Genomic DNA, 18,561 nt, shown 5'->3' on the forward strand with positions numbered 1-18,561 from the left:
CTTAGTTGCAGCATGCGGGATCTAGTTCCCTGACCAGGGATCAAACCCTGGCCCCCTGCATTGCGAGCGTGGAGTCTTAACCATTGGACCACTAGGGAAGTCCCTTAACTGGTTGTATTAATCAGATTCTGTAGGTTCAAATGACAGAAGCCCAACTCAAATTACTTACAGGTCGGGGATTGATTGTCTCATGGAACAGAGAAGTATAGAGGGTTATATCTGGTTATAAAAGCAGGATTCGGGGACTTAGAAGATGTCATTAGGATACTGTCTCTCCCAGGCTCTTGACACTCCTCTCTGTGGCTTCATTCTCAAGAAGCCATTTGTGTCCGTGATGGCCGCCAACAGCTCCAGCCTTACATCCTCCTGCAAGCTAGCAACCCCAGCAAAAGGAGTGTCTCTCTTTCCCAATATCTCTGGCAAGGGTCCTGGGAGTGATTCTTGTTACATCACATGCCTAATCCTTGAGTTCAGAGATGGAATCATATGACCTATTCAAACCATATGAACTAAATGGGGAGAGATGGTTCCTAAAGAGATGATGGACCAACAAACATGTTTCTATCTCACTGGTATATCAAGCTCATCTGATTGGTCACATTTAACATGAAGAAATATCATCTTTATGGGCTGAATGAGCAATAGCACCCTGTCATTATAGAGACTAACAGTGTTTTTGTAATACTTTTACATAAATCAAGGGTCATCAGCCTCTTTAGCCCATTTGTCTCTAGCAGAATTACATGCCTGTGGGCACCGTGGGCACCTAGTGGTAAGCCCAGAATCAAAGAGCAAATGGATTATTAGGGAAAGAAAGAAAGGAAGGAAGGGAGGGATGGAGGGACGGAGGGAGGGAGGGAGGCAGGAAGGCAGGCAGGCAGGCAGGCCCACGGGCGGGCAGAGGCCACAGAAAGACATGCATATGGCTGAAGTGAAACGCCATTACTGATTGTCTACACCATCCTTTGTCACATCTATGCCATAAGTTATCTAATCCTCATAAACTGCTTGTACTTTTCTATAAGGCACAAGTACTTCTTTAGTACTGCATTGGTTATATGACCAATCACTGTTTCTTGTTTCTAAAGGCACAACGACTCTGCAAACGCTGTGGTCAGGCATGGAGAGCTGCAACACTTGAAGGCTGGAAGCTCTATCATGACCCCAATGTTAACGGAGGTATTTTAATTGATTTTATTCTGAGAGTTAGCTCTAAATGGCAATTTTGTGAAGTATAGCTTTTGTTTTTAGAAATTGTTGAACTTAGGAGATCTCATTTTAAGCTATAAACTTTATTTCTTTTACTGTTTTATAGGAACAGAATTAGAACATGTTGAAGGGAATCCATATAGATGCATTTGGAAAATAAGTTGTTGGAGAATGGCAGAAGATGTAAGATATAATAAAATATTTACTGATACTGATTTTTACTCATAATTCACTGAAGGCCTGCTGAAGATGCTATGGAATGTTGAGAGTAGTTTAAGACTAAAGTTCCTGTTTTTGAAGAACTTCCAATCAAACTGAAGAACAGGGCAGGCTTTACGAATCAGAGTTATTCAGACACACTGAGTACTAAGAATTAAGCACTGAAATAAGGCAAAAATACAAAAAAAGGTAGCAGATGAAGTCACAGAATAAGCACTGGGCTGGCTTCCAAAGAGAATTGAACCGATCTTTTAAAAATTACTAGGATTTGAGTTGTTGGGCATGAAAAGCAGAGAAAGGAATTGTCGGTAGGATGCCTAGGTTGGGAAAAGTCAAGGGAAGGTAGGTTTACCAGGTTGGAGCAGAAGGCTCACAAGAAGAAATATAGTCGGTTCTGTCATGACACCACCTACGCATTCCTAAAAATCACTACAGCATGACAAATTGTGGAGAAAATCCACAGGGCTTTTAGGGAAAATAGAATTAAGAGCACAGTACTTAAAAACCACCAGTGACACATAAAAAGTTAAAAACTTAATAAAAATAGCACAGTGTCACACTGTTAAATAAACACACAAATACTGCAACAAATATGGCAGTTTACCTTGAAAAAGAACTGGAGTTTGTGGAATGAGGTGTCAGAGGGTTACAGCTTGTGAGTTATTGAGAGGTGATAGAAGGAGGTTATCTGAAATGAAACAAAATTGTAACAGTTGATGTGGATGGATTTAGCTTATCATACACCTGGAGAGCCCAGGGAGCTGGTAGATGTTTGAGGAGTGTCAGTTTTGTGTATTTCCAAGTGGCTTGGTTCATTTAGGTGTTTTCAGTATTCAGCTAATGTTTCTTGTGCACAAAATTGTGCATAAGGAAATGGGAAGTTTATATTATGTTTAAATCATTCCTTGATAAATCAATTGCATTGGAACAAATTCACATTTTCAAAACAAGCATTGTAGCAGAACTGACTGTAATGAGAAGATGACTGAAAAACGTAAATTAAGAGCAGGCAGTGGTGGTCCTCAAGTGCTGCTCTAAGGAATGGGAACTTTGTACCATAGATAGTGGTGAGCCATCAAAACCTTGAAGGCACATGACAGCAGTGCTTTAAGAAAATTAGCATGGCAGTGGAAAATAGGCTTAAAATTGAATGAACTAAAGACTGAGAAGCTAGTTAGGAGGCTGTCAGAGTTATTCAGACACTAAGTAATAAGGGCCTGCCCTGGGTTAATATGGAGAGTACAAAAGAACAGAACAAAAATGGTCAGGACCAGAAACTGGAAACAACGCAGAGGAGGACTCAGTTGTATAGTGAGAGTCTCTGAAGTCTCTTGTTTGGATGATGAGAAAACAGGAATGTCATTAATAGAATCCAGAAGTAAAATGGGATAATTTGATGAACATAATTAATTCTACTTAGGAATTTGATGCAAACTGATGCATGACAGGCTCCGAGTGTGCCTTGTTTGGATGTTGTTCTTAGGTCACTGTCAGGTAGTATTAGGTATTTAGAAACTTCATAGGGGAAAACACCTATACAGAGTCTATCTGGAATAAAATTTGCGTATAATAAATAATCAAAGCATCCATTAGATTTGAATCTGCTTTCACTCTGTATTTGAAATTTAGATATTTGACTTTTCAGGAAGATTTCAGCATTGGCTATATCAAACTAAGGGGTCCTTCCTTCTTATTCCCCTACTAGATCTTTTGCTAAAGTTTAGAAACTGTCAGGTGAGTAAATAAGTTCATTTTAGAAGACACTGCAGATTTCCAGATTATGAAAAAGTTGACATACTAAGAAAAACAGTTCAATTTTATTTATATTCATTATATTTCAGGAGCTTTTTAATAGATATGAGAGAGCAATTTATGCAGCTTTAAGTGGGAATCTCAAGCAGGTATGCGATTTATTTTAATAATTCTTTTTTTTCTATGGAATGAAATTATATATAATATATGTCATATATGTAACCATATATAATAATCGTATAAGCTTAAGCTACTAAGAATAGCAATGATAGCGATAATCATGAAATAGAATAGTAACTTGAGGTACTTAGTTTGATGTATCTCATACACCAGATGATGTTTTATTTATTTATTTATTTTAATCTTACTTTTTTTTTTAATTAATTAATTTATTTGGCTTCACTGGGTCTTAGCTGTGGCACGAGGGATCTTCTTTGCCGCATATGGGATCTTTAGTTGCGGCATGCAAACTCTAAGTTGCAGCTTGTGGGATCTATGGAGTTCCCTGATCAGGGATCAAACCTGAGGCCCCTGCATTGGGAGCGTGGAGTCTTAGCCACTGGACCACTAGGGAAGTCCCCCAAATGATGTTCTGATACATGAAATCAAATTTCAGTTTCTAAGAATTGTAAATTTAATTCCAATACACATTTATTGATGACTTATGGTTCCCATAGCTTTATCCAGAAGTGTTCCACAAAGGCACAATGACTGAATTGTCTCACACATGTGTGTGTGCTGCTCACAACTCCTACTACCCCCTACATTTTACAGCGGTTTTGAGGAATGTTACCATAACACTGAAACACCATCTTATATCAGCATGGAAAATTGATGCTATTGTGTGCTCATCATGGAAAAAATCATAATAGTTCAGACTTCTTAGAAGATGTGGTTTGAGGGACTTCCCTGGCGGTCCATTGCTTAAGACTCTGAGCTTCCATTTCAGGGGGCACGGGTTCAATCCCTGCTTGGGGAACTAATATCCCTCACCTCATGCTGTGCAGTGCAGCCAAAAAAAAAAAGGAGATGTGGTTTGAGGGGTGGAGAGAGGATGTTATTTTGGTATGATATTTTATAATACACAATGTCTTATGTCATTATAGTGACTTTACAGTCCATATAAGTGGGTGTAACTGCTTTTCCTTTCTTTTTTGTTGGCTATGTCTGCATGTTTCTGTTTTGGAATGGGGTAAAGCTGCTTCCTGTCTGTGACACCTGGGAAGACACAGTGTGGGCCTACTTTCGGGTGATGGTGGACAGTCTGGTAGAACAGGAGATCCGGACATCAGTAATAACTCTAGATGAAACTGAAGAACTCCCTAGAGAATATTTGGAGGCAAAGTGAGTCAGTTGGTTTGTTTTTCATCATGAGGATTTGTAGTATTCTCTGAAGTTTCATTTTGTAGTCTTTGTTCATATTATTTATTAGCGTTGTTTTATCCCTTTCCTTGTTCTTTCTTTCAAAGTTGGACTTTAGAAAAGGTTTTTGAAGAACTTCAAGCTACTGATAAAAAGGTAAATATTAATATTTTAGGATAACTGGAATACGAAACTAAATGTTACATTGTGCACTGTAGCTGAAAGGCACAAAAGTATGTGAAATCTTGTTATATTCTCTTTTCGTTTCCTCACCTCTTATTCATATAAGAGATATTCTTTAAAAAGAAAAAACTTAACTGCATATTTAAATGATACATCATTTCTGTTTATTTGGTTTAGGATTTGTTTCATCTAAATATATGGTATGCATGTAAGCTAATTTATTCCTTTCTTTTTGAAAAATTAAAATATATAATGGCAAATTAGCAAGACTTTCTTTTCCTAGATCTCAAAATAATCCAGTATTTTTTAAAGTAATATTCTTTTTTGGGGGGGGTATGCAGGCCTCTCACCACTGTGGCCTCTCCTGTTGCGGAGCACAGGCTCCGGACGCGCAGGCCCAGCGGCCATGGCTCACGGGCCCAGCCGCTCCGCGGCATGTGGGATCCTCCCGGACCGGGGCATGAACCCGTGTCCCCTGCATCGGCAGGCGGGCTCCCAACCACTGCGCCACCAGGGAAGCCCTAAAGTAATATTCTTAAAAATTTTTTTAAATAACCAAAGTATGTACTTGAAACAAAATAGTCTAAAGATGTATAAGTAAGGCCTTTATAAAACTTCCTCCCAACCTCTTTATGGTTATTCTCATTCACTGAGATGATAAAACATTGATATGTATCCTACATATCCTTCTCCATAATCTTACAAATATATGTAGATAATGTAGATATTCCAGTATAGGATTTTGGTTTTTGAGGTTGTTTTTCACATCATTCTACCTACATTAGTCTATGGCTTTTTTTCCCCCCATTTAATGATACTGTCTTTGAGTTAGTGGATATAGATTTAACAGCCTAACTTATTATTTTTAATAGGTATATAATGTTCTATAGAGTGATGTATCCTTTTTTTTAATCATTCCCCTTTTGGTGATATTTAGGTTGCTTCTAGCACTGCAATGAACATTCTTATTTATTTATTCTTATTTTTTTATGCTTATCTACTAGTCCTGTTTCTTTACAAGTTTCCTGAAAGCAGGAATGTTGGGTTAAAGGGTATATGTATATTAAGTTAATTTCCTTGTTGTAGCAATTAATTCATACTCCTACAAGTAATTTATTAATGTGGCCATTTCCCTGCATTCTCACTAGTCCCAGATATCACAGTTTTTTTTATTTTTTGCTAATCCATCAGATTAGCTGGGAAATAGAAACTCACTGTTCTTCTCATATTTCCCTGTCTATTCATAAGGCTGAGCAAATTTTCCTGTTTATTGACCATTTTTTAATTTCCTATTTAGAGCTTTCACCTATTTTTCTGTTGGATTTTATTTTTTCCTTATTATTGTATAAGAGTTCTTTGTATAGTAAAAAAAAATGTAGTGCTTTCTCTAGCAAGTGTTTTTTTGCCAGTCTGTTGTTTTGGAGATTCCAATGAATGAAAATAAAACAAGAAAGTCAAGGAATAGATACAAATTTAGAAACGGGGGAGCATTTACATATGATGAGAGTGTAAATCTAGAAACTCAAGATGCAGTAAGTTACTAGAATTAATAAGAGAATTTTTAAAGTATCTAAATTCAAGACAGAGTTATGAAAAAAATCATATCCTTTTTGTAATTGTTACAGCTAGTTAGAAAAGGATTTAGCTCCCTGCAAAAGTCCCATTTAAATTATTGACCAAAACTATAAGATACCCAGGAATAAAATTAACCAAGGGTTTGAGGACCTTCATAAAAAGCTATAGAATCCTATTGAAAGACACAAATAAATAGATATACCACATTCCTGGATGAGGTGATTTGATATAAATCTCAGCCATTCCAAAATTAACATTGAAACCTAATGCTTTGGGGCATTATTTCTGAACAGAAAATTTCCAAGTAGAAGAATAAGTGAGAATGGCGAGAAAAGAACAATAATTAATAGGGTATTTGCCTTCCTCAATAATAAAACAATATAAAGATACAATAAAACAGTATCGAATTGTCACAGGAATAAATAGATCATCGGGATATGAAAATCCATATTAGATCCAAATATATATGAGAACTTAATAGTTGTAGATGACAGAGATGATGTTTCCTTTCAGAGGAAGAGGGATGGTTTATTTACATACATGGTATGGACATAATTGACTTTCCATCTGGAAGAGAACAAAGCTAGATCTCTGCTTCATGCCATGTATTAAAATCAGTTCCAGAGGGAGCAAACATTTGAATGTAAAAAAGAAAAAATATTGGAAGAAAATTTAGACAAATAAAAATCAAAATATATTTGACCAAAAATATATGAATTATTTGCTTCAGAAAAAAATCCAACAGCAGGTTACTTGTAAATTTTGTCTGCTCTGTGCCTAATCACTATTTTGATTGGTTTTGTTACTTTTGGTGCCATTTGCAGAAGAGAATACCCAAAGAATGCTTTCAAGAACCACTTTATGTTGAAGGAAATCTTACAGTTTATTTTGATTTGGTCACATGTGCCCTTCTTTTCTGGTTCACCACGGACTGCCAAGGAAAACTATAGTAAAATATAAAAAATAAAAGTTTCTTAACATTCACAGAGATTAAATTGTTTTATCGCAATTCTCTGCTTTCAAAGATAACGTTGAGCCTTGAGTATATATTTCCAAGGGCAGTATCTTTCTCATGTTTTACTTTATTTTGGTCTCCTAAGACCCTTCATCTCCAGCTTTTTCTTTGTATATGTTCCTTCAAAAGTTGACATTTTTAGCTTACCAATGAGTACATACTGCAGAATGACCATAGTAGATTTATGGAAAATGTAAAAACTTTTTCAGAGAGTTCTGGAAGAGAATCAAGAACATTATCATATAGTTCAAAAATTCCTTATCCTGGGAGACATTGATGGTAAGATATATTTTATTTCACCTTGTATGAGTTCTTTGTTTTCTTTAGTAATTTTGTAAAAAGTTATCAAAACAGTGCATATGACTTACCACATTTTGTCATCTCTATAAATATCAACATATCTGAATGCAACTATTTACTTAATTTTTAGAAAATAAAGTTTGAATTTAATCCAGAGTCTGTTTTATATGATGGTTCTTAACAATGAGATAGTGAACTGGTAGTGGTATAGGAATACAGTAAATGTCCTTGGATAGTGTTTATATCTCTTCTTTTGATTTTTATCCCTATTGTTACATCTTTGCTTTGATTGCTTATAGGTCTGATGGATGAATTTAGCAAATGGCTTTCCAAAAGCAGAAACAATCTACCTGGACACCTCCTTCGCTTCATGACTCACCTCATTTTGTTTTTCCGCACTCTGGGACTACAGACCAAAGTAAATAAAAATGAGCTGTATACCCTTCTCTGCAAGATTGATGCTTTATACACCTATTGTCAGGAAAACATGCTACTTTTTGGTTGTTGTTTTCTGGAAATGGTGACCATAGTCTCATATGGTCACTCGATGATAATTCACTGCAGGTTACTTGTTAGGGTTCTAATCTGTGGCTGCAGAATGCTGGTGGTTACCTGGATTTTGGACAATATATAACTTTAATCCTCGTCAGTACCCAACTCTAAATCAACCAGCTAAGGTAACTGAGCCAGACTAAGTTCTCTGAGATCTTAAACCTTTGTTTTCTTTTTTCTTTTTCTTCTGTCCTAAATGGTAACACTTTGGTCAGAGTACATGTAGAAGGCAGAATGATGCAGTAGTTGAAAGCTTGGGTTTTGGAGTAAGAATCCTGGATTCATATTCTTACTCAGCAGCTTCTAGCTGTGTAATTCTGGGTAAATCTCCTTAGGTCTTAGTTTCTTCCTCTGTAAAATGTGAACAATAATAGTAACTACCCACAAAGAGTTAGGGTAAGGCAATACATGAACTTTGCTAAGCACTTAGTTATTGCATGTAGTTATTGCTCAGTGGTAAGTATTAAAAGTCATTAAATCATAGCGGAATTTTTATTAGATATATTGCTGGTACACATAAGCAGTTGTATTTATAATTTAATAATTATATCTTATTTCCTATTAAGGAAGAAGTTTCCATTGAGGTTTTAAAGACATACATACAGGTAAACTTTGAGAAACCACAATTATATATATTTTTTTACCATTTTAATGAAAACAAAAATCAGAATGATAATATTTTAATATCTAGTGGCAGGAGAGTCATCAAAATCCATAAAGTTCTTTTAATTGTCATAAATACTTTCTTTTGGAATTTAAAATTCTGTTTAGCAGCACAAATCTATATCTGTATGAATCTCTCCTAAATATATTTGAAATTTTGAAGTGAACTTTTTAAAAAGCACTGTTGATCCTAGAACTTGTTTAATTATTGACATACTTTTATCCTTTTTTGTTTTTTAGCTTTTAATAAATGAGAAACATACAAATCTCATAGCATTTTATACCTGTCATTTGCCTCAAGACCTCGCTGTTGCCCAGTATGCATTATTTTTGGAAGGTGTTACAGAATTTGAACAGCGCCACCATTGCCTGGAGCTGGCTAAAGAAGCAGGTAAAAATGGTTGAGAACATCTACTGGGCTTTGTAGGCAGATTATCATTTTGGCTTTAGTAACATTTAGCCTTCTAGTTTTAAATCCTATTTCTCTTACGAGGTGAAAAGGAATGAGGTTTTCAGTGAAATTCTGTTTTAGGAATGAAATAACCTATACTGTAACTTGTGTGAAATATCTTTTAATTTTGGCATTTTCTTTTATAATGTCTTTCATATTTTACATATTTTTAAAGAAGTGTTATCCCAAATTTACCACATCATTGTGACTGTTTAGAGGATATTAGTGTGAACGGTTAATTCTTGTTTTTGTTTCTTCAAAAAATTCTTTAGATTTGGATATTGCAACTATAACAAAAACCGTAGTTGAGAATATTCGGAAGAAAGATAATGGTGAATTCAGTCATCATGACCTGGCCCCAGCCCTAGATACTGGCACTACTGAGGTAACATGAGGGGAAGAGAGAGGTGTGTTATATAACTCCTGATAATCCCTCATGTTATGCTTTTGTGAACTTCTACCTTAAAATACTCTGGCTTCTTTCTTTTTTAAAGAATTTTTCTTTGTCAGCCAAGTTATAAGAATTGGCAGCAAACTTAAGGTCTTGTGTAAGGAATTGCTTAACAGTAGTATTATGTTAAGGGAAGTTTCTTTAATGGAAAAAACCTGAGCATTGGATTTTTTCTCATCAGATTATTCTAGATACTTGATCAGTCACTTTTTTTGTTTTTTGGCTGAGTCGGGTCTTAGTTGCGGCACTCGGGATCTTTTCATTGTGGCATCTTTTCGTTGTGGCGGGTGGGCTCTTCGTTTTGGTACGTGGGCTTCTCTCTAGTTGTGACATGTGGGTTTTCTCTCTCTGTTTATGCCGTGTGGGCTCCAGAGTGCATGGGCTCTGTAGTCTGCGGCACACGGGCTCTCTCATTGAGACACGTGGGCTTAGTTGCTCTGCAGCATGTGGGATCTTAGTTTCCTGCATTGGAAGGTGGATTCTTTACCACTGGACCACCAGGGAAGTCCCGATCAATCAGTAACTTTTATGTAGCTTACTTATTCCTATTTTCAGAAAAGAATAGAAAGTTTTATCTAGGAAAGAAAAAAATTTTAGAGTAGCACTTAAAGGAATTACATGATTAAGTTGGTGGGACATCACATATATAATTCCAGATTCACAGTCCAGTAAGTTTTTTCTATAATTTAATAGAGACCTATTAAATGTGAAAATAAACTAAGAAAAGCTATTTTCTTTCATTATTTTGTATAACCTGAGGGAAAATATTCACTAGAAGTACAGACATAAGCTGGTTCTACTAATTTGTAGAATATCGTAGAAAAAACACAGTTGACATTTCTTTTTTCCAATTAAATGAATAGGAGGACCGTTTAAAAATCGATGTAATTGACTGGTTGGTATTTGACCCATCACAGAGGGCGGAAGCACTAAAACAAGGCAATGCCATAATGAGGAAATTCTTGGGTATGCTGTATTTTTATTTTTTATTTTTTTTAAGTTTTTGTTCTGTTCTAGAACTTTGTTGTTTGTTTTTCCAACCCTTCCAGTAGGGTAACGTACAAAACAGCCACTGTTACGGCTGGTATTGTGAAACAAAACATATTTAATAGTGACTTTTCATATCCTACTCAATTTTGCATATAATCTCAAGGCTTTGAAAAAATTGAATTGCCTTTTTTTAAGACACAGAAAAGTATGTAAAAGTAATTGCATTTAATGAATGCTTTTGTGACTGTTACATTGAGATAAGGAAAAGCCCAGCCATTAAGTAGAGAGATCACCCAGACCTTTAACAGAAGTACCTTGAGACATGAAATGGTTACAGGTAGCTGTGAAAGTTGCAAACCAATAATTTGATTCCTTTAGAAACCATTACACGGAAATCCATATGTATTGAAAAACTGTATATCTTTTTCACAGCATCAAAAAAGCACGAAGCTGCAAAAGAAGTATTTGTGAAAATTCCTCAGGATTCAATAGCAGAAATCTATAACCAGTGGGAGGAACAAGGAATGGAGAGCCCACTTCCTGCTGAAGATGATAACGCTATCCGAGAACACTTGTGCATTAGAGCTTACTTGGTGAGATTGTAAAAACCACAAAACCTTTCTTTATGATGACTTTCCTGATTCACTCTCAGACCTTGAACTGTTTTTCCAGAAGTGGTGATTGACTCATTATCTTAGCTCCCTTGCGACTGTGGGACTGACTGATCCATAAGAACTTTGAAGACAAGACCTGGTCTTCATTTGCATGAGCCTCTAATCAGTGCTAACCAACTAAGAACGTTTCACATGGTAGATAGTGTGTGTGATGTCTGAAATGTATGTTTTCTTAAGATTCTTTGAATGCTTCTCTCAACTTTAACATTTCTGCTTTTGGCAATAACTGAAAAAAGCAAGATATTCTGTATTGTGACTAAACAACATACTCATTCAAAATTCATTCAACAAATAGTGAAGTGATTGGCTAGGTTCTAGGACTAATTCTGGATGTCTTTCTATCCTTGCCCTCTAGAAGCTAATAGGCTCGTCAAGAAGACAGACAAGTAAATATGTGAACATCACAAACAGAACACTTATTCACCATGATTTTTTTTTGTATAAAAAAGAAATATTAAACGATTTTACTTCTTGCTACTGAAAAATTATTTCTAAGAATCAAATTTTTAAAAACTTTGTTGAACATATGTGAACAGTTTTTTGTTTTGTATTTCTCTTTTATTTTGCATTTTAGGAAGCCCATGAAACCTTTAATGAGTGGTTTAAGCATATGAATTCAGCTCCACAAAAACCTACTTTGACACCTCAAGCAACTTTTACTGAGAAAGTGGCTCATGAACACAAAGAAAAGAAATATGAAGTAAGTTGAATGTAGATGAGACATGTCTATTGCATCTCAAAAATACATGTCATATATTTAAAGAGATCATTTTTTCAGCAGTTATATTCCTGTTATAACAAGTGATCTTCCTTACTACTGTTCTACTTTGAAAAAAAGCCATCCCTTTAGTTACTTTTCTGTAGATAATTAACCAAACATGAAACATACCTTCAGGTGACAATAGTGCTCATTTACATGGTTAACATTTTAGCGTTTTATTGAACTGCAATCCGTCGATGTTTGTTTTTATATTTGGCTTACTGAATGTCAACTCTTTAGAATGATGTTCCATATATGTATATTTCTGTCTGTACTTTACAGATACATTATAGTCTGTTATATATCTGCCTTATGTTTGTTTTTCAGATGGATTATGGTATTTGGAAAGGGCATTTGGATGCCCTAACTGCTGATGTGAAGGAGAAAATGTACAATGTCTTGTTGTTTGTTGATGGAGGGTGGATGGTGGATGTTAGAGAGGTAAGCTGTGTGCATTGTTTATAGCTAAAAGCAAAAATAATGTCTTTTTTTAAAAGTTTTTTGAATAGGAGCAGCTACAGATCCTATATAACCTTTGTACTTATAACTAAACATCCCATAATTTAACCTGAAATACTAGTTAGGGAATATAGGAATGTTTGACTCTTGGGTAAACTATTTTTCCGTATTTAATATGTTCACTTAGGATAGTAAAATCTGATTTTTAAAAAAATATTTATTTATGTATTTGATTGTGCCGGTTCTTAGTTGCAGCAGGTGGGCTCCTTAGTTGCAGCCAGTGGGCTCCTTAGTTGTGGCATGTGAACTCCTAGTTGCAGCATGCATGGGGGATCTAGTTCCCTGACCAGGAATCGAACCCAGGCCCCCTGTATTGGGAGCGTGGAGTCTTAACCACTGTGCCACCAGGGAAGTCCAAATCTAATTTTTTAAAGTTCTGGACCTAAAAATTAATTATATATGTATTCAACTCAATTTATGGATATGAAGATAAGTCTAGTAGAATGAGTAAGACATATATAAAGCAGTGGTTCTCACCTCTGAGCTGTCCATTTAAATGATCTGGAGAACTTTTAAAAAATACTGGTTTGGTTCCACTAGTGGTTACCACTAGTGGGGAGTGGGGAGGGAGGGGCAACATAGGGGTTGTGGAGGGGGAGGTAGGAACTGTTGGGTGTAAGATAGGCTACAAGGACATACTGTACAGTATGGGGAATATAGCCAGTATTTTGTAATATCTGTAAATGGAATGTTGCCTTTAAAAATTGTATTAAAAAAAAAAACTTTTAAAGAGTCCTGAAAAGACATGACAGTTAAATGCAGTATGTGATCCTAAACTGGCTCCTGCATTGGAGGAAGAAAGATGCTATAAAGGAGAGTGTTGAGTCAGTGATGTTAAGGTATTACGTCACTGTTAAATTTCCTGACATCGTTAACTGCATTGTGCTTATATTAGAGAAACTTCTCTTTATTAGGAAGTAAACACTGAAGTATTTAGAGGTGAGGGAACATGATTATGCAGCTTGCCCTCAAAGGGTTAAAAAAATGTGTATTTATAGATACACATACAGATGCAAATCATAAAGCAAACAGGGCAAAGACTGAACAAAGGGTGAGGGTATTGAGATATTCTTTGTACTATTGTTGTAATTTAGTTTGTTTGAAACGATTTTCAAATAAAATATCTTTTTAAATACTAAAAAAAAATACCGGGTTCCACTTCCAGAGATTCTGGGTTAATTGGTCTGAGATAGGGCTGGCTGGCTTTTTTTTTTTTTGGCGGTACATGGGCCTCTCACTACTGTGGCCTCTCCCGTTGTGGAGCACAGGCTCCAGATGTGCAGGCCCAGCGGCCACGGCCCACAGGCCCAGCTGCTCCACGGCATGTGGGATCCTCCCGGACCGGGGCACGAACCCGCGTCGCCCGCATTGGCGGGCGGACTCTCAACCGCTGCGCCACCAGGGAAGCCCTATCTGGAGAGCTTTAATGTGTAGCCTGGGTTGAGAAACCAGTTACAGAAGTAATAAATACCATAAGAAAAGCACAGATGAAGCATTTTGTGAGCTTAGGAAAAGAAAAGGTTCCTTCTACCTGGAAGAGATCTGGACAGAATGCTTGAAAGGTGTAGCATTTGACTGAATCTTTCAAGCATTCTTGGGTAAATTTGGATGAGCTGGGTAAATTTGGATGAGCTGAGGTGGGAGAAAGGAAGGATGCTGCAGGTAATAATGGTGTGAGGGAAAGGCATTGAGGCTTGCTCATGGGGCATGACAGAAACATGGAGTAACTCAGTTTTACCTCTGCAGACCTGATGATCTGTCCAAGGATTGTAAATGCTGGATTCTTGGATATTAGGTATATTATTTTGAACAGAAAAATCACAGGAGTATGTTTGGTATCTTCCCTTCTGCATTCCCTGAATCTTAGTATAGTCACTCCTTTTTCACACTTGATCTTAGCCAAAAGGTTGAGAAGCGATCATCACTCCTTTTTTATTGTTTGTTTTGTTTTGGTTTTTGCTACTACATTTTTCTAGTTCCTCTGGCTTCCCTTTTTGACCAGAAGCAAAAACATTAGGGACAGGAGACTAGATTTGAGCCCCTATTTGCTACTATTCCTGATACAGTAACTCTGCTGACTTCATAAATAGTTTTGAACCTTTAGTAGGTTCCTTGGGTTTTCTCTTCTATTTCATGCTGCTGCTCACGAAGATAAAATTTTAGTGTTGCAAAATGCTAATTAAATGGTATTTAAGGTTTGAAAAGACTTGATGCCTTATTTATACATAAATCTTTGTTATTCTAAGTATTAATTAATCTTAGATTAGGGACTTCCCTGGTGGTGCAGTGGTTAAGACTCCAAGCTCCCAATGCAGGGGCCCTGGGTTCGATCCCTGGTCAGGGAACTAGATCCCACATGCATGCCACAATGAAGAGTTCGCATGCCACAACTAAGGAGCCTGCCTGCTGCAACTAAGACCCGGAGCAACCAAATAAATAAATTTTAAAAAAAGATAGTGAAAGTCACAAAACAGACACTCTGGAGTGTTTTAAAAATAGAGTAGGAGTGGAAGGCTATGAATGATACCATTTTGTTTTACCAAACATTTAAAAATCAATATTCAGTCTCAATCATGTCTTCAAATCTAATCCAAACAAGAAGAGATTTCTTGAACAATCAAATGATAAATAATGATATTTTGAGTTGAGTTTAGCTTAATACTCTTACATACTCAGCAAAGCAGGAAATTATTCAGGGCTTCTGATAGCACTTATATCACTTGTATAAAAATTAGGAAATGGTATCCATTCTCTTACACAGATAGATTCCATGCCAAGTGCACATGACCTGTAGACTGGAGCATGGATTAGATTTCAGCCCCCACTCACTCACCTGGCTAGCACCATGTGCAAGGCACAGCTGTTCAACAAAGCCCTGGCCTTGTATGCTGACTCTTACATCTGTACCTCACTTTTTACATAACTGCAGAATGGGCCCATTCGTGTTGGAGGCTGGTGGCACACAGGGATGGCAGGGGGAATGGAGGAGGCAGCTCATCTTTACCTACTTTTCGCCGCCTCTGCCTCAACCACATTCTAGTTGAAGCCTCAACTGTCTTTCCCTTGCTTCCACTCTTCCTTACGCAGTCCCTTCCTCATAGAGATCAGCTAGTAATCCTTTTAAAATCAAAGAGGTATGACTCTCCTACTCAGACCCTTCTGATGGCTTCTCGGTACACTTTGAATAAAACCCAGAGTTCTTTTCTTGACCTACAAGATCACACATCCGCTGGCCCTGACTGCCTCCCCAGTCTTGTATCCTACTGCTCTCCCCTCACTTTGCTCTAGCCTTCTGGCCTCTTTGCTGTTCTTCTGCCTAGAGTGCTCTTTTCCCCCAGATATCTGCATGGATGGCTTCCTTCCTTCAGCAGTCTGCTCCAGCGTCATCTCTCTTTAGAGACCCTGCCCCACCCCCAAACCCCCTATCCTAAATAGTACATATGCATATATGCACATATATGTACATAAACACATCAACACATATCAGTTAATGAGCTTTTCTCACATATAAAGCACTACATGTCCCTGATGGAAAGAATCTTTCTGTTTTATATATTTACAGAATTTTTCAAATTTTTCAAATTTACAGGATTTTTTATTCAGATGAGAAAAATATCATAGGTTGTAGCAGAGCAATTTATTCCCTTTTCCTTGTGGCAAATTGCTGGGCCCATCAGGCATGATTCTGGTTGGTTGATGGTTGATAGCAGCCAACCGACTGGTATGGAAATCGCCTATAGTCAGCAGAAGAGATCACACCCTGATGTTTGGCAGCAACAGGATTTCGGAGAGGCAGGTGCCAGAATCCATCCTATGAAACGAGGTTATCAGTAAGCAGGTGGAAAGGAGTCTAGGGGCCAGGGGTACTTTGCTTCTTTAGCATAGGGGGAAAGAGTACATTGGAGCACAAATGGAGTGACCCAGAAAGAAGCAGTCTTCTTATTCTTACTAGGCCCCTAGTAGGATTCACTAATATGAATTATGAGTAAGACCTTGAGGTGTTTTAAATCCACCTCCAAAGGTAGTAAGTTCCTATTTGAGAAAATAAATGAAGGTGCTTTCCCTTTTAAAGCTAAGAACATACAAAGCATGCGTTTTAATATTTGCTTCTATGTATCTATATCTCAAAACAGGACAAAAAGGTTGACACTAATTTTTCATATGTGTGGAAACCTGACCTATGTCAGATTTAGTACAATTATTCCTTGGTGTAATTTCCGGATTACATTCTGTTGCTTCACACCTCCACTTACATCTACCTTTGAAAATGTTTTAGCAATTTAATATTATAGTCTCTCACATGAAGAGATTTTTAGTGATTAATATTGTCATAAGGAAAAAATTTTTAATTAATTAGGTGTCTTATTAGGCTTTTCAAAGGACCAGTTGGTATTTTTGCTTGTCCTGTTTTCTGTTTTGTTTTACACTATGAGTCCTATGGATTTCCTCCTAATTTTTAAGATTATTTCAGAAATTTTATTGTGGTTGGGTACCTTTTTATTTTAATTATTTTAGTTTTCAATTTTTTATAAGAAAATGTAGTGGGCATGAAAGGTCTGTTCTGGGGCTTCCCTGGTGGCGCAGTGGTTGAGAGTCCGCCTCCCGATGCAGGGGACATGGGTTCGTGCCCCGGTCCAGGAAGATCCCACTTGCCGCGGAGCGGCTGGGCCCGTGAGCCATGGCCGCTGAGCCTGCGCGTCCGGAGGCTGTGCTGCACAATGGGAGAGACCACAACAGTGAGAGGCCCGCGTACCGCAAAAAAAAAAAAAAAGTCTGTTCTTTTTTCTGCACTCCTAGTACCCAAAAAAATTTTTAGAAAGACCCCTGTATACTTATAAAGAAATGCTCACTGTTTTCTCTACAGTGTTATCCTCATGTATCTGTTAGTTCTGTCCCATGCAAATCTTAAGATTCTTTTTTTCTTTTTTTTTTTTTTTTTGCGGTACGCGGGCCTCTCACTGTTTTGGCCTCTCCCGTTGCGGAGCAACAGGCTCCGGACGCGCAGGCTCAGCGGCCATGGCTCACGGGCCCAGCCGCTCCGCGGCACGTGGAATCTTCCCGGACCGGGGCACGAACCTGTGCCCCCTGCATCGGCAGGCAGACTCTCAACCACTGCACCACCAGGGAAGCCCCCCAGATTCTTTTAATTTTTCTATTTTTAATAAATTATACAAAGACATCATAAATTCATTCTCTCTTTAAAGAAACAAAATATGTGCAATGAAGTTGTCCTCCCTGTGCACCTCTCCCCTCATCCTGATGCTTCTTCCCAGCAGGAATCACTGCTGGTGGTATGAAGAGCCCTCTCAGTCCTCCTGGTATCTGTGTTTCCTTCTGTATATATCCAGGGCAATGGTTATTATTTTCTGTTCTGATTTTTGCTCTAGTCTCTGTTTTACCTTTTATGCATGTTTTTATTTAAAACATAGTAAGTACAAATTCAGAAGCATTCTGTTTTCATTTTCAGACTTCTGACTCCTCTGAAGATACCATGATAGAAACCCTGCCTTGTTTTATTTTTAGTTAGCATGATAAGCTTTACAGAAACACTTTAGCTTTTACCTGTTGCTTTTTGGTTTGATTCATTGACTTTTTTGTAAGGGTATTTAGCTTAAAGTTGTTAGAATGACTACTTGATGTCTGTCTGTAGGATGCTGAGGAAGACCATGAAAGAACATATCAAATGGTTTTACTGAGAAAGCTTTGTCTGCCAATGTTGTGTTTTCTGCTTCACACCATATTGCATAGTACCGGTCAGTATCAGGAATGCCTGCAGTTAGCGGATATGGTATCCTCTGAGCGCCACAAGCTGTATCTGGTAAGTTCTAGAGCATTTGCACTTTTAAATTTTAGTGATTTGATAACCTCTGTAATAATATTTAGGTT

General features: G+C 37.2%; 1 protein-coding gene across 3 annotated transcripts in view; it reads left to right on the plus strand.

Annotated features, from left to right (window-relative positions):
* Positions 1-18,561, plus strand: part of NUP107 (nucleoporin 107) — a 45,070-nt gene that overhangs the window by 25,885 nt on the left and 624 nt on the right. For all 3 annotated transcript variants that reach the window (XM_060025184.1, XM_060025185.1, XM_060025186.1), the window contains exons 13-27: positions 1,089-1,179; positions 1,316-1,392; positions 3,270-3,329; positions 4,379-4,524; positions 4,650-4,698; positions 7,525-7,594; positions 7,915-8,033; positions 8,734-8,772; positions 9,071-9,221; positions 9,554-9,666; positions 10,596-10,698; positions 11,155-11,315; positions 11,971-12,096; positions 12,484-12,597; positions 18,326-18,493. In XM_060025184.1, the coding sequence (XP_059881167.1) occupies positions 1,089-1,179; positions 1,316-1,392; positions 3,270-3,329; positions 4,379-4,524; positions 4,650-4,698; positions 7,525-7,594; positions 7,915-8,033; positions 8,734-8,772; positions 9,071-9,221; positions 9,554-9,666; positions 10,596-10,698; positions 11,155-11,315; positions 11,971-12,096; positions 12,484-12,597; positions 18,326-18,493 (1,587 nt within the window). The remainder of the gene's footprint in view (positions 1-1,088; positions 1,180-1,315; positions 1,393-3,269; positions 3,330-4,378; positions 4,525-4,649; positions 4,699-7,524; positions 7,595-7,914; positions 8,034-8,733; positions 8,773-9,070; positions 9,222-9,553; positions 9,667-10,595; positions 10,699-11,154; positions 11,316-11,970; positions 12,097-12,483; positions 12,598-18,325; positions 18,494-18,561) is intronic.

The sequence above is a fragment of the Delphinus delphis genome, chromosome 11, assembly GCF_949987515.2.
Source record: "Delphinus delphis chromosome 11, mDelDel1.2, whole genome shotgun sequence".
In the NCBI taxonomy this organism is placed as follows: Eukaryota; Metazoa; Chordata; class Mammalia; order Artiodactyla; family Delphinidae; genus Delphinus; species Delphinus delphis.